The sequence below is a fragment of the Vanellus vanellus genome (genome assembly GCF_965231255.1).
Source record: "Vanellus vanellus genome assembly, chromosome: 5".
Taxonomy (NCBI): domain Eukaryota; kingdom Metazoa; phylum Chordata; class Aves; order Charadriiformes; family Charadriidae; genus Vanellus; species Vanellus vanellus.
Genome location: NC_138910.1, coordinates 25,269,803 through 25,283,702, shown reverse-complemented (window position 1 = coordinate 25,283,702; position 13,900 = coordinate 25,269,803). Strand labels below are relative to the sequence as shown.

The following is a 13,900-nucleotide window of genomic DNA, read 5'->3' as shown; positions in this document are numbered from 1 at the left end:
AAAATGGGGAGGAAACCTCCTCTGGCAGCCTTGGATACTGCCCACATGCAAAACTGGTCCTGTCTGGGAGAGATAGTTGGAAAACTGGGAATCTGTTCTAAGAGATTTGGGGAGTTTAAGATAAAATTCCAAGTAGAATAGAGTTTCAGAAATGTGGTAAGCAACTAGAAATTACACTGCTCTTTAGTGGGCTAATGCACTTCCTTGGGGACCTAGCAGCAGGTCAGCCAGATAGGAAACAGCATGAGATTAGCAGAAGTCTTTTTTTATAAAGATCTGCTTGAATTAAACTGAACATGGTCCCTAGAGACCAGTAAATGCTCTTCTAACTCCTCCTGAAAGCAACAGCTGAGTTGTGCATGTAAAATATAACATCAGCTGCTGTGCCTTAAAAGCAACAATAAACAAGTGTTTAATGGTGGTTTTGACATTGTTCAGATCAAACAGCTTGTGAATGCATGTTTTGCAAAACATTCCAGGGCGGGAATCGTGACAGAATAGGGCACTTTCTTCATGAAAGAAGAGGGTTTCCATTTAACATTTTGTTGAATCCATGTGGCTTCACGCTGTGCATACACTGGAGTGTTATGTCTACTTTCTTCTCCATTCAGGAGAGCTGTGGGAAGAGCTGTTTCATGCCTGGAAGTCGACACCACCAGGTTCCCGAGAAGAAAATGTCTCTAACCGCTGGGCTTCCTTCCACAAACAAGGGAATTTCTTTGTTGCAAACGGCCCGTTCGCTGCTACACTTCTTAAGGGAGGTACACTGCTTCACAAATGGTGTACTTTGTATGTCAGTGTACAGCAACACGTTACATTTAAGTCGTTCCACCAGTACAGCATCCATATTTGCTTTGATTTTCTTCATAGTGCTGGAAATATTTGTTACCATAACAGCATGTAGATTGAAGAATTTTTTGAACTGAAATTTTTGCCTAACCATTGAAGGGTTTTGCCATTGATATTTATTTCTTACTTAGTGTTTGTCTACAGAAGAACTACTTGACAGGCACTGCAGACCTGCCCATCCACCCCAGTTCCCAAACAATGCGTGTAACGTGAAAAGAAAAAAAAAAAACGAAACAAAAAAGCAAGCAACTTATAACCTCTTTTGCTGGCCTTTATAGACTCCATTTTTACTGCTCTTATTACCAAGACTCTGGATGCACCCCGGAACCAAACTACGCTTGCTGTTGGGTTTGAGGCAGGGAGCAGAAAGCTGGGAAATTGAAACTGTCCTTGACTCTCACCTTCGGACCTACAATGGGTACAACTCCACTGTACCTAAGGATCAGAAGACGCTGCATTCTAGGTTATAAAAGCAACATTACCATTAATATTAGTATGCAGCTGTTGAAAGTGCCCATTAATCATGTTTGTTGGTGGGTGTTCCAAGTTGCTGATATGGAGTACGTCCCAGCTGTGTGGTACCTGTGGTTTAATTGGGGACAGCAACATCAGTAGTCCATGTAAGTATGCAGGAGGCCAGCAGGTAACTACTAAGACACTGTGCTGTGTTCCCATCCCCAATAAAATGTACATATCCTCTTACTCATCCTTTTGGACAGTTTGTAGCACAATTTCAAAATTTAAATTTATGTCACGGATAGCATCAAATACAAACTTTGCAACAACTTAAATACAGTTTCCCAGGGTTTTACCCAAACTGTGGATTTTTCTGCATTTTTCCTCATTGGCACTAATACTACTAACAGTGGTAAATGACCATTAAAACAATGACCCCCATATCAAGTGAAAAACCATCAAAGAACACGTAAGTGATTAAAGCGAGAATCTTGGGAAGAGGTGCTAAGCTCAGGGATGATAATCTTGCTTTGATTATGCTTGACTAAAAAGGATCTTTTTCATTACTTGGCTGTGAACTTGCTCATCATGCAAAAAAGACTAATTAAATAGTAGGGACTTTTTGAAGACTTCAGGTGTTCTCAGAGGCGCCCTCGTCTTCTGTCCGTGAATCATGCCCCGTTGGCACGGAAGACGTTTCGGGTACGTTTTTGGAGCGTGTGACCGTCCCGGTCCCTGACAGCGGCACCGGTTCCAGTCAGGCAGGAACGTCCTCGGGCGCCGGGCTTTGCTCTGCCCTTCTTCACCAGGCCCGGAGGTCCCCCCGCGCCGGCTGCTCTCCGCCAATGACGCGCTGCGGTGGCGTCACGCCTCCTTCCCCTCAGCGGAGCACGCCCCAGCACTTTAAACCTCTCCCCGGAACGGGCTTTCCTTCCTCCACCCCGCGAACCGCTGCCTCGCCGGGGCGCAGCGACCGTGATCACCCACCCCGCTCCCCTTCCGCGGGCCCTCGGGGTGCTAGCCCGCGGCCTCCCCCAAAAGCGGGGTTACGGCGGCAGCGAGGGCCGCCGGGCTGGGACCACTGCGCGGTGTGTCGCTCTGGCTAACGGCTCTACCGGTCTCACCAACGGCCCTAACTGCCAGCCTGGCTCCCGGCGAACGCCTCGCCTGGCTCCGCCCCTCCCGGGCTGCGTCACCGCGGAGCGCCGCGCGATTGCGGCTGCGCCCCAGCGGGGCGGAGCCAGGCGCCGCGCGCCCCCCGCCGCTGCCAATGGAGCCCGGTACAAAGTGACCTTGGCGCCGCGCCCCGCCCCCTTCCGCCGCGCTGCATCCGGGCGCTCGCCGCCGGCCCCGCCGCGCCTGCGCACAGACGCCCCAGCCCGTCGGCTCTGAGGTGCGGCAGCCGCAGCGGGTGAGTGGCGGCGCCGCGCCATCCGCCCCCATCGCCGCCCCCCGCCCGCCACCGCGGCTTCCCTCACCCTCTCTCTCTCTCCGTAGAGATACCGGATTGTGGCCCCCGGGACGCCGCCCGCTAAGATGTTCGCCTGCGCCAAGCTCGCCACCTCGTCCTCCCTGGTGAGTGGGGGCGCGGGGGGCCCCGAGGCCTCCTCGCCGGTCGTGCCCCGGGCTGCAGCGGAGGCGGCGGCGGTCGCGGGGCACCCAGGGGTCGGGCGGGCCTCTGAGCTTCACGGTGGGCCCCTAGGACGAACCAGTACCGAGGGCTGCCCGCCCGAGTGGGAAGGGTGAGGAGGGGGGGGCGAGCTGCGGTAGGGCCGGGTTCTCCTTCCCGCCTCCTTGGCGTGGGCCAGGGCCCTTTGCCAAGGTGAGGGGCCTTCCCACAGCAACGGTGAAAGGGGAGGGCAGCGCAGCGAAAAGCTCTTGGGCCTGGTGCGGCCAGCGCCTTGGTGTAGGTCAAACTCCAGCCTGTTGCTTGTCCTATGTAAGGCCGGGATTTTTTGCCCTTGCAGAGACAAGGGACTATCCTGCTTCAAAATGTCTTCTGTAGCCTGCAGAATGTCTCGTTTTGCATGGTGCAGGCGCAGGTTTCCCCTGCAGGAAGAGCTTTGTGCAAGAGCCGATATGACCTTAGACAGCTGGAAGCCCAAGGACACACACATACAGGCCTCTTGTGAAACAGGATTCATTCATTTATGCCTTGCTAGATTTAAAAAATCTGGGTTACGTCTGTGCATTTCACAACTTTGGAATTCATTTTGATGGGTTTTATTTTTTCATTTCAAAATGTGTATCTCTGCCTGCTGGTCTTTCTGGCTTTTTTTTGTCGCTGTTTTGCTAAGTTTTCTGTTAGTATAATGCATGTACAGGTTCATTGAATGATGTAGCTATTTGTAATAACGCCTCCTGAAAACAGTGCTATCAAATTGCATGGCAGTGTTTGCTTCTGTATCGTTTATTTTATATCTAGCTGTACAAAGATTGCTGTCTTCTGTGTAAGACAAATGGCTCAGTAGATAATAGCCTCATAATTTTACAGACTATTGTATGGGAACAGCTGTGATCAAATGTTTGCCTTTTTTATAGTTTTTTTTCTCCTCTTGCAGATCCGAGCTGGATCAAGAGTCTTGTACAGACCAATTTCGGCATCTGTGTTGTCTAGGCCAGAGGTCAAGAATGGAGAGGTACCTTATAAACAAAATTCTGTATCTTCCTAAATTACCTGGTGAGCCTAAATGTCCTCAACCTAGAGTTCACTTGTACTAACTCAAAGATATATAGTGTGAAACTTGCTTTAAGTTAAACACCTAATAATGCTTGTTGCTGTTGTACTGTTTCCCCTGAGTAGTCTTTCACATTTAATATTGATTGCTTTCAGGTGGAACAGGTAACATCCTGAATTTTTTAACTCTTAGTTATAGTCTTATCATTTGGAAGAGGATGTAGACGTTGGATCTAACACAACTTTTAGAGCTGCAGAATAACACTATCAAAGTGGTCATATAATACGGTCTGTGTCTGAATATAATGCTCTTTCATGTTTTGTTTTCTTAGGGCAACTCAACACTTAATGGGGCCCAAAATACTGTCTCCCGACTAGCACTTAGAGAATTCCAGACTAGTGCTATCAGCAGGGACATTGACACTGCTGCCAAATTTATTGGTGCTGGTGCTGCCACAGTAGGTGTGGCTGGTTCTGGTGCTGGTATTGGAACAGTCTTCGGTAGTCTAATCATTGGTTATGCCAGGTAATTAATCTCTCTCTTACAAAATTCTTCAATTGCATGCACATGTATGAAACAGCACCCCCAGATAAGCTAAGTTGTAGTAAGGATGTCAGCAGTGTAATAAATTCTGTTAATAATTACTATTAATGATAGACGTGGCTAAATAGAATCATTTGAAACTGTAGTAAGTTCATCAGGATGGCTGTGGTGTTAAATTTAGAACTTTGTACACTCTGCCTGGAGAAGAGACGTGAAAGAAATGAGATCATTAGACTTGGTCAGTGTTTCAGACACTGAAGTCAAATGTTTTCAGCATTTCGTTCCAGAACTGAATTAAAAATCTAGCCTGGATCTTTTCCCATGTGAGAAGGGAAGAGAAGTCCTAAAGAGAAACTGTATGAAAACTGATCAATAGTAATATGAGTTTATATGCTTTAGACTTAGTAGTCAGAATTGTTACTTAGAAATGGATGCTTAATTCATTTTTTAAACACATACAGCTTTGCATCTCAGAATATATGTAATTACTTTATCGAATGAGTAATTGTTCTTTCTAGAAATCTGAAGGGGGTGAGGGTGGAGATTTTATAGTAGGGATGAAATTCTACAGGAACATTGTAAACTTATCTGGAAGTAGGAATAGTTCACATGATATCATGGAAGAGCAGAACTAATACAGGCATAAAAAAGCTTTATGGAAGGTTTCATGTTCTTCATTACTCTTTCAACCAGCTAAGACTTAATTAAGTCTTATTTCTTAAAGGTTTTTAAGCCCTGCTGAAGGCAAGTTCACTCTCCACTTGAAACATAAGTGTTTTCAGTAAAAAAACCTAATGTCTCCTTTTTTGAATTTGGCTTGAAGGTGCCAATAAGAGATTGTAGAACATTACTTCATAGTATTATGGTGAAGGTTTTTATTTTTGTTCTCCCACACGCTTCTTGGAGGGATAATTCATTGCATTTTTGCAACAAACTGCTGTGCATTTCTTTTTTTGCTTTAGGTGGTTTCAGTTCCTGTATTTGTCTGAGAGCTACTTAAAAAGTTACACACAAACTTTGTTGGAATGTAGTTCTAATGTCACAGATGTGAAATAAATTTATAAAGCATAGTGCTGATAGTTCCTGCATGGGAAGATGTAGAGAAGTCAAATTCAAAAGCATATATGAATGTATTCACAAAAACTGTGCTCCTTTGAAAAAGCCATATACAATCTGCATAACCTGATGCCAAGTCATTTTTCTTCAGCGAAATCCTTACTAAAAATTACTTCTGCTTGGGTTTATTGGATTTTCCTATTACAGAGTCTGTGGCAAGGAAGTACAAGGTTCTGAATCTGTCAGATGCATTAAACTGTATGAAAAACATCTTAATTGTAAAGATAAAAAGGTCTTACACCTTCGCTTTCTTTTAGAAATCCTTCTCTGAAGCAGCAGCTGTTCTCATATGCTATCCTGGGATTCGCCCTGTCTGAAGCTATGGGTCTCTTCTGTCTGATGGTTGCTTTCTTGATCCTATTTGCCATGTGAAAGGAGATCTGCCTGTAATACTGGCATTGGAATGTAACTCTGCATTTTATGGGACTCCCAAAATGTTGGTGTCATGGAAATTGATGCTATTTCCAAAGTCATTTCATTAAAGATAACAACTTTAACTGTCAACCTGTTGCCTGCATTTATTATCTTTCTCGCTAGGATATCTGGAAGACGGCATCTTGTTATTCAGTCACCATGCATTTCTCCTGGTAATGACATATTACGTAGGACCCTTCAAACAATGACTTCAAGTCAAACATTTTATTTATTAATATATATAGGAATGTCACTTGTTTGTTAAAATTAATGTGGCATATCTTTGAAAGATCAAAGGATACACAGATAAAATGTGAAAGGCTGTACTGCTGGCCTTGTTCTTCCACTTGTTTCAAACTCATCCAGAGCTGTTCCTGTGCACAATTTATGTTGGTTTGGTTTTTTTCTCAGACTAGCTGGCACATAAGGTGTTCTGGCATCTCTTGATAGACGGAGCTAAACACAAATCCACGAGCAGTGATAGGAAAGTTCCCTTTGCATCAGTTTTCAGTTCACTACAAATTTTAATCACCACGGTAAAAATTTTCCACTTGGTTCTGAGCAGTGTCCCGGTTGAACTGAACTGACTACTGCTTTAGATTGGTCCAAGGCATTTGACTGCAGCACGTTCATGTTATACACTTAGTTACTGCATTCTTGGCATCACCTAATTAAAAGGGAGAACTTCCAGCCTCCTCATTATGTAAAGTCAGCCCAGTGTTACCTCCCAAATTCTTTTAAGAGCAGTAGGATCAAAGCATTTTTAATAACAAAATATCTGCAATATCAAGCTTTGCTTCTCACGGTATCTGTCTTTTAACAATCTAAATGCATTTATGGTGTTGTCTACACTTACAGGAACGTACTCTGCGCTACTATACTAATCTGGTGGGGGGGGTTATAGCATCTCAAACTTTATTCAGAATATTAAACAATAGATTGGATCATTCAACAAATGTAAGCTGAACTTTGGACGAACGTGAGCAAGCTTGTTATGAGCTCTGTCATCTTGATGTTAAATTAGTAATTACTGAATTAAATCTAGGAAACTTTTTACTGTAAGCTGCTTATCCCTAGGGCAATGGTGAAATGATTTGGCTCTCAGATCAGTGCCAGGTGCAGGTAAGACCTTTGTTTTCATCTGAATTCAAATACCAAATTACTGTTCGTGTAGTCTAACTTGGATCTAGCATGAGAAACTACTTTTCCCATATGTTCTTGGAAGAAAATGGTCATCTTCTCAATAGGATTAAAAATTGCCATGTAAATCCTTTTACATATCTGAGGTTTCAGAATATGCAGCATCTTTAAATATTCATCTCTAGCACAGTGTCAGTAGCGCCTTATACGGCGAGGTCTGGAAGTGGGGTTTAGGGAGAGGTGAGGGAGGGGTAGGAGATAAAGCATACTGCAGCCATCTTCTATGTGGTCTATGCTCACACTGGGTTTGTTTATGAGCTTACTGTTAGTCATTCTCGTAAGCTATTCTGTTAACAGAGCTGACGTAACAGCGCATTTGGCCTGGATGAAAGGCAGATAATGATTACTAGAATTCTAGGCTACAGATCCTCTGTGTACTGCCATCCTTCTGGTGGGTGATGAACTTGGTTCTGTTCTTTCAGTACCATAGAGATCTGTGCAGGCATCTGAGGTGGCAATCCATATTTCCTAATGTCGTGGTCCAGTCTAGTGGACTAGCTTAATTCAAGCTTCAGATTTCCATACCACTGGGATTTGGCCAAACAAGGATCTTCAGACTTGCCTTGGTCAAGCCTAGCTCCAGCTCTGTTCATCATACTTATTAATTTGTTTACATATAAAATGGTTCTGCCGAGTTACAATTGTGTGTTTGGTGTGGAGAGAAGTCCTGGCTAAGCTATTGCTCCATAACCTCAATAAGAAAGCTGCCTGTCTCACCATGAGCTGCTTGAATCAGCTTTGAATAACAATTTATGGATTTACATCCCATTTTTTCCCTATGATCAGCCTTGTTTGAAAGGCAGCACACATCTCGGGTGACCCTGTATGTGGATATAAAGCCTGTCTATTTTAGTAGTAGCATCTCCCCAAGTTTGTTACTTTTTGCCTCGCTCATGGACTGAGGAACATGGGCCAAACCCAAGCAAAATTGCTATTAGATTATGCCAGTCTTGAAAGAATCGGATCTCAGTGTTACAGATAAAGACTAATCAAGGTCTTTCAAAACATGGCAACAAACCTTCATGCAGGGGATTATCCTCCTTATAGACAATAAGGGGCTTATGAGCGATGAGCAGATTTTCACATCTGAACCATCACAGGGCACACTGACTCCCTTTCTCTATTGCTCTATTTTCACCGCTCTTGAGAAACAGAGCTTGGTTTCAGTGGTTACTTGAGCACTTCAAGAACAGCTCGGTGGTCTTACAAAAAATTCTCTTGGGTTTTCCTCAAATGCTTACAAAAGAAACAACTATAGATAGGTAAAAGATTTTTTTTAAATAGTTCTTTGCAGCAATTGGGCAGCAGCAAGTTATCTAAAAGGACTCTTGATCTTCTGCATAAGAGTTTACATCAAGAAATCTTTTTCATAAGTCAGAGAAACCAGATACAAAGTTCCAGGAGGTGATACTGTAGGCTTCACTTTCCTGAAACCTTTAGCAGTTTTTCTGACATGGACCATGCTTACCTTAGAGACTGTCAGCTCGGGAAGATTCATGTTGTAGGTTCTCCAGATCCAAAGACTGTGTTCGTGTTTCAGTGTTGAAGATGGAGCCAGCTGGAGCAGAGGTCTTCATTGCCGCTGAATAACTACTCTGCCTGCTGTCCCAGTAGATCCAACATCATTCCATCTGAGAGTGATGTGCACAACACTTATCCTAATCTAGAATGAAGGAAAAGTTTATGTTACTAATTGCATTCCTAAAACGTTGCTGCAGGTAAAAATGATACATCCTTTCCATCCTGCTGCTTTCCCTCTGTTTTGGGGTTTTTTTGGCACCAATTTCAGACTGAGGAAAGGCAAAGAACTTGTAGTTCAGTTCTCTGTTCAGGACTGATGCTGCCATGCGATGGTAGATCTGAAACGTTGAAAAATACTTGTTTCCATTACAGCTCTTAGTTGCTCTGCGAAGAAGGAAGTAAAACCTCCGTTCGTCTCTTCTTACATTATCTCATGTTTGAGCTCTTTGCAACGTGCTTACTGTACAGAATAATGCCACTTTTACATAAACTGTACTTTTATGCAGTGATTTTTATCCTATCTCATCTCAAAAAACTTTGCAGAAGTGCTGTACAGTGCCCACCCAAACAATTTAGAAGAAATGAAACATACCATACTGTCTTTTGCAAGTACAAGGAAACTTAGACATAATGTAATTTACTAGAACCAATACTTCTTTTTTAGAAGGGTTGTTTGTGTTTTTTTTGTTGTTATTCATAGTCTTGTACTCTCAGGTCAGTCTCAGAACAAGACAGTTCCAAATGATACACGGACACAGAATTAGAACTTCATCTGTGATGCCAAGCACATACTCGCTGAACTGTGTTCCCACATATGATATTTTTTTTTAACTCATCCTAAATGGTAATTACTTCTGTGTTAAATTTAGGTAAAGATGCTTCCCTTCCTTGTACAGCGCTGCAGCAATTTTGATACAGCGTTCAATAAGGTGAATGTTTGGCAGAAGAATGGCTTCAGGCGCACACCCAGTTGCTGCCATGAGAGATGTGGTGTGTCGAGAGACTGGGAAACCCCAGGAATACAGCGAGTACACGGGTTTGGAGGGCCAATTATTCCAAAATTTCGAGGTGATGAGCGCATCAAGTGCTGTCACTGAGCAAAGCCTTGCAGTAGTTTATCTCCCCTCGCTCTCCTGCAGAGCCAGCACCAGAGGACCGGGCAACTTCATGCCCACAGCTCCCCACCCAGCGGGGCTGCACAAACCCGCCAGCAACAGCAGCTTGACCCAACGGACACAAGTTTGGGGTGGCTCTCCTTCCTGGCAGGTGTGTTGTCCAGATGTGGACACTAGCGGGTCCTTTAACGCCCCTAACAGCTCCTGGCCGAACGGGAGGCGAGAGCTGCCGTTAGCACCGTGCGCTGGTCACTCGGAAGGCCGCGCCTCGGTCGCCCATTCGCGAGCGGACCGAGCAGCGCCTGCTTAGCTATAGCTGCGTCGCGGCCTCCTCTCCACCCCCCGCCACACCCAGCCATTTGGCGCTTCCGGCCACACCGTCCCCCAACCGCCCCGCCGACATTGCCCAATCAGCGCTGCGCTCCGCCCTTCCGCCCCGCCTCTCCCCGCCACGTGACCCGCACCTCCCCGCTGCCCGCGGAGATGTCAGCTGAGCTATCGCGAGAAGTGACGGAAGCCTGTGGGGGACCCGGCCTTTAATGTGCGGTTCGGCCCGCGTTCCCGGGTGAGTTTGTAAACACGAGCGCGGCCCGGCCTGGCGGCGGCGGTGGCTCCTCCTCCCTCCGCGCTGCGGCGGCGCCCGGGCGGGCGAGCGGACCGGGGGCGGACGGGAGGGAGCGGCCGCGCTCGGCAGTAGGCGGGGGATACCCGGGAGGCAGTAACATGGCGCCGCCGCTCCTCTCCACGGCAGCCCCCTCCCCCACCGCGGCCTGCGGCTCCCGCCGCCCCTAAAGCCGGGGCGGGGCGGTCCGGCCGGCGCCGCGGAGACCGTTACCCGCCCGGAGGTAGGGGTCCTGGCGGGCGCCCCGAGGAACCGGGGCGGGGCGGGGAGGCGAGGCGAGGCGGGTGGGTCAAGGGGGTTGCAGCTCCCCTCGTCCGGCAGTGGGCTGCCCAGCGGGGGCATCGCCGGTGCCTGCCCCGGGCCGGGCCCGGCCCGGCCCGCGGCGGGGGGAGGGGGATGAGGCAGGGGGGAGGGCGGGAGGAAAGGGGCAGCCAGGCTCGGCCTTTCCGCCTCGGCTCCAAGCAGGCCTCTCCCTGCATCCATCTTCTGCTCTGAGGGGGGATCTTGGTCCGTACATGGTGCTGGTGCGGAGGGTGCTGAGAAGGGGTAGGGGGTGTGTGGGGGCGTTGGGCGGGAGGGTAAGAACAGCTTTTCTGCACCAGCGGGAGATGTTGGCCCGCCTGGGGTCCAGCCGTGGACGTGTTCCTTCTGGACCACTTGCCCCATTGACTTTGCCCGTTATTGTGTGTTATGCATCTCAAGTTGTCTTAAAAGCTGTCTGAATCTCTCGTGTGAAAAGACACATCACAGGCCCTCAAGCAATGATGGCTGTGTGATATTTTAGACACACATGTTTTATGCCACAGTGCGATTTGATGTTTGGAGTTAAGGGATATGTGTGCTGCCATGTTGCTTCTGCAGTCTTATTCACTCTACAACCTTTCTGCAGCCCTATTCTTTAGATGGAATCCATGAGTATGTTTCCATGTCCCATCCATGCACTCGTTTGCTTTTTATGTTACTTTCTCTGAGAAATGTTTGTCTTCAGTTAGTGATAGTCACCTGTTTCCTTGCACTAGAGTGAGAAATTCTAATAAAGCTGTAAACTCTGAATCATCGTCAGCTTTTCCAGATAGTGACCCTGAAGATGGCTAAAGTGTATTTTCTTTTCCATCTTCTAAAATAAAATTTTTGTTTTCTTCTTGTTGTATTCTACTCATGGTATTGAACATCATGTCCTAAGCTCTTGCTGAATATAAAGCTAAGGTAGAGTTAATGAAAACAAATGTTCCTGAAGTTAAGGTGGTAATATTGCTAGGTCTATGTTAGGTGCTAAATTCAGCACTAGCTGGTAGGATGAGGAGCACTTTTCCTTGGGGTCCTAGTCTTCCATAAGTGTCTAGACATGATTTCTTCAGCCTTCTGCTGAAACATTTAGTGTCTATTAATGTACATTCAGTTGCAGACCTAATTTCAGAGGGACGAACTATAGTCAAGTTAGGCGTTCATTTGAGTTCTCTTAGTGTTCATACTTCTGCATTCAGAATAAAAATCATAAAGTTTCTTATTAAAAAAACCCCAAACAAACAACCCAATAACTTTGTCAAGGACTGATTGTTTTATAATGCATCAAAATAAATGTGAAATAATAAAAAACCCTTGATGTGTACATGGAGTAAAGCTGCTTTTTTTTTAAATACATTATGAGTTTGTTTTAATACTGATGTTGCATGCTAATACTTAATCAACTAGTTGAGCCTTTGATCTTCTTCACAGTATAGTTGATATTTCTATCCTGATTTGGATTCTAGAAATATGAATGTGTTTGGTATGTCTTTTTCCAGAAACTTCTAGACTATGCAGCATCTAACATAAGGTGCTTTCAGGTCTTAAATTTGGTCATACCTAATTTTATAAATAATTTGGGGTTTCAGGCTACTTCTGTCTTGTGACAAAGTGTTGAGCAGCCTGAAATATGGTATTCTTTTGAATCTTGTTTAATTAAATTTTGGGTATATCGCCTAAAATTCCTTTTCTGTTGTCAGCTATCCTTTTTTTTTTTTTTTTTCCTTCCACTGTTAGTCAGTTTAAACTTCCAAATACACATTTATATCCAAGAAGATTTACTAACTTTAAAAGTTCATATATTATTTCTAATCTCAACTTTTTTTTATGGTTTCTTAAAATAATCTTGAATTTCTGTAAAAAAACAATGCATTAACTGTTTGCAAAGGAGCAAACATGATTTAATACTATTAACTTCTTTTGTAGAATAACGAATAGATTTCAAATTATCATTGTCCTCCTGCATAACTTAACTGCATTTGTTTCAGATCAGTAATGCACATTCTGAGGAGGCATTGGATATAGTTAGTGATAGAAATATGAGTCAATATCTAATAATTATACAATAATGATTTTTTTTCAAGTTTATGCTATATTTTTTCCAACTCTGTTCTGTGTCAGTTTCAGTTCAGCCTGAGAACTTTTCCATTGGCTTTGGTTCAGATAGGGGATTCTCTTCAGTAAGCTATTCCAAGCCATATAGTATGTTTCTCTTTCTAAATAAATGCAAATGGTCATTTATATTATTGCTTACAGGAAAGAAAAAGATCATTCTGTTTTAATGAGCAATGGGAGTCCTGTAGTGGCATATTTACGGTATATTTAAAAACTTTAAAAAAAAAAAAAAAAAGATTCTTAAATATGGTACTCAATTTTATACTTCAGGGATGCAATCTGAAAAAATGTAAAAATGTAGTAACTTTTTGTTAAGCTGTTATTTAAATTTTTTGTAAGTAATGTAGCAAAGACATTGGGTTTCTAGTGTTTGTTGATGGGCAGCATTAAGATGTTCAAACCTAGATAAATGAGCTGGGGAAGGTAAGTTCAAATATCTCTCTGAGCAAATTCTGAAAAAAAAATCAGTGGAATATTAACCCCCGTACATTTCTTTTCTGACGTTCATTGGCCTTTTGTTTACCTGCAAGAGCTGTATTCACACAGCATGAATTTCCAGTAAGTCAAAGGAAGATCAAGGTGCCTCTGAAAAATACTTAAACCCGGGGGTTGACTTAGGAGCTGCCGTATTCAGCCAACAGGAAGTGTTAGGCTTAAGCACCTTTCTTTATTCCATTAGCGCTCTCCATTTACCAGAAATGTACCTTTGTGTGGAAAAGCCTGCTCCTTCAGCAAAGCTGAAGTAACTTCATTGCTTTGTTTCTGTATATGTAACTATCTGTTCAACTGGCTTTCTTCTTATTTGAACTTGTTAAGTCAATCGTCCTCACTTCTCTCATCTCTTTCTTCTTGTCCAGATGCTCTCCCCTTTATTTATAGAATCTTAGACAAACCAAGGAAGGTATGGAATTAACTTTAGACATCAGTTACAAGCAGTTAACTAATAACATCAGCAAAAAGTGCCCAACGTTTGACTTCTTGAAAGA

General features: G+C 44.4%; 1 protein-coding gene across 1 annotated transcript; it reads left to right on the top strand.

The window, feature by feature from the left end:
- Positions 1–2,639: 2,639 nt before the first annotated feature.
- On the top strand, positions 2,640–6,146 carry ATP5MC3 (ATP synthase membrane subunit c locus 3). Its single transcript, XM_082484354.1, has 5 exons — positions 2,640–2,716; positions 2,803–2,880; positions 3,867–3,944; positions 4,315–4,508; positions 5,900–6,146. Exons 2-5 carry the CDS (start codon positions 2,842–2,844, stop codon positions 6,012–6,014), a joined length of 426 nt encoding a protein of 141 aa, XP_082340480.1. The 5' UTR covers positions 2,640–2,716; positions 2,803–2,841; the 3' UTR covers positions 6,015–6,146.
- The last annotated feature ends 7,754 nt before the right edge of the window (positions 6,147–13,900 follow it).

Coding starts and splice junctions, on each gene's coding strand:
- ATP5MC3 (XM_082484354.1), top strand. CDS start 2,842: ATGTTCGCCTGCGCCAAGCTCGCCACCTCGTCCTCCCTG. Junction 2,881..3,866: donor TCGCCACCTCGTCCTCCCTG/GTGAGTGGGGGC, acceptor CTCCTCTTGCAG/ATCCGAGCTGGATCAAGAGT. Junction 4,509..5,899: donor CTAATCATTGGTTATGCCAG/GTAATTAATCTC, acceptor GCTTTCTTTTAG/AAATCCTTCTCTGAAGCAGC.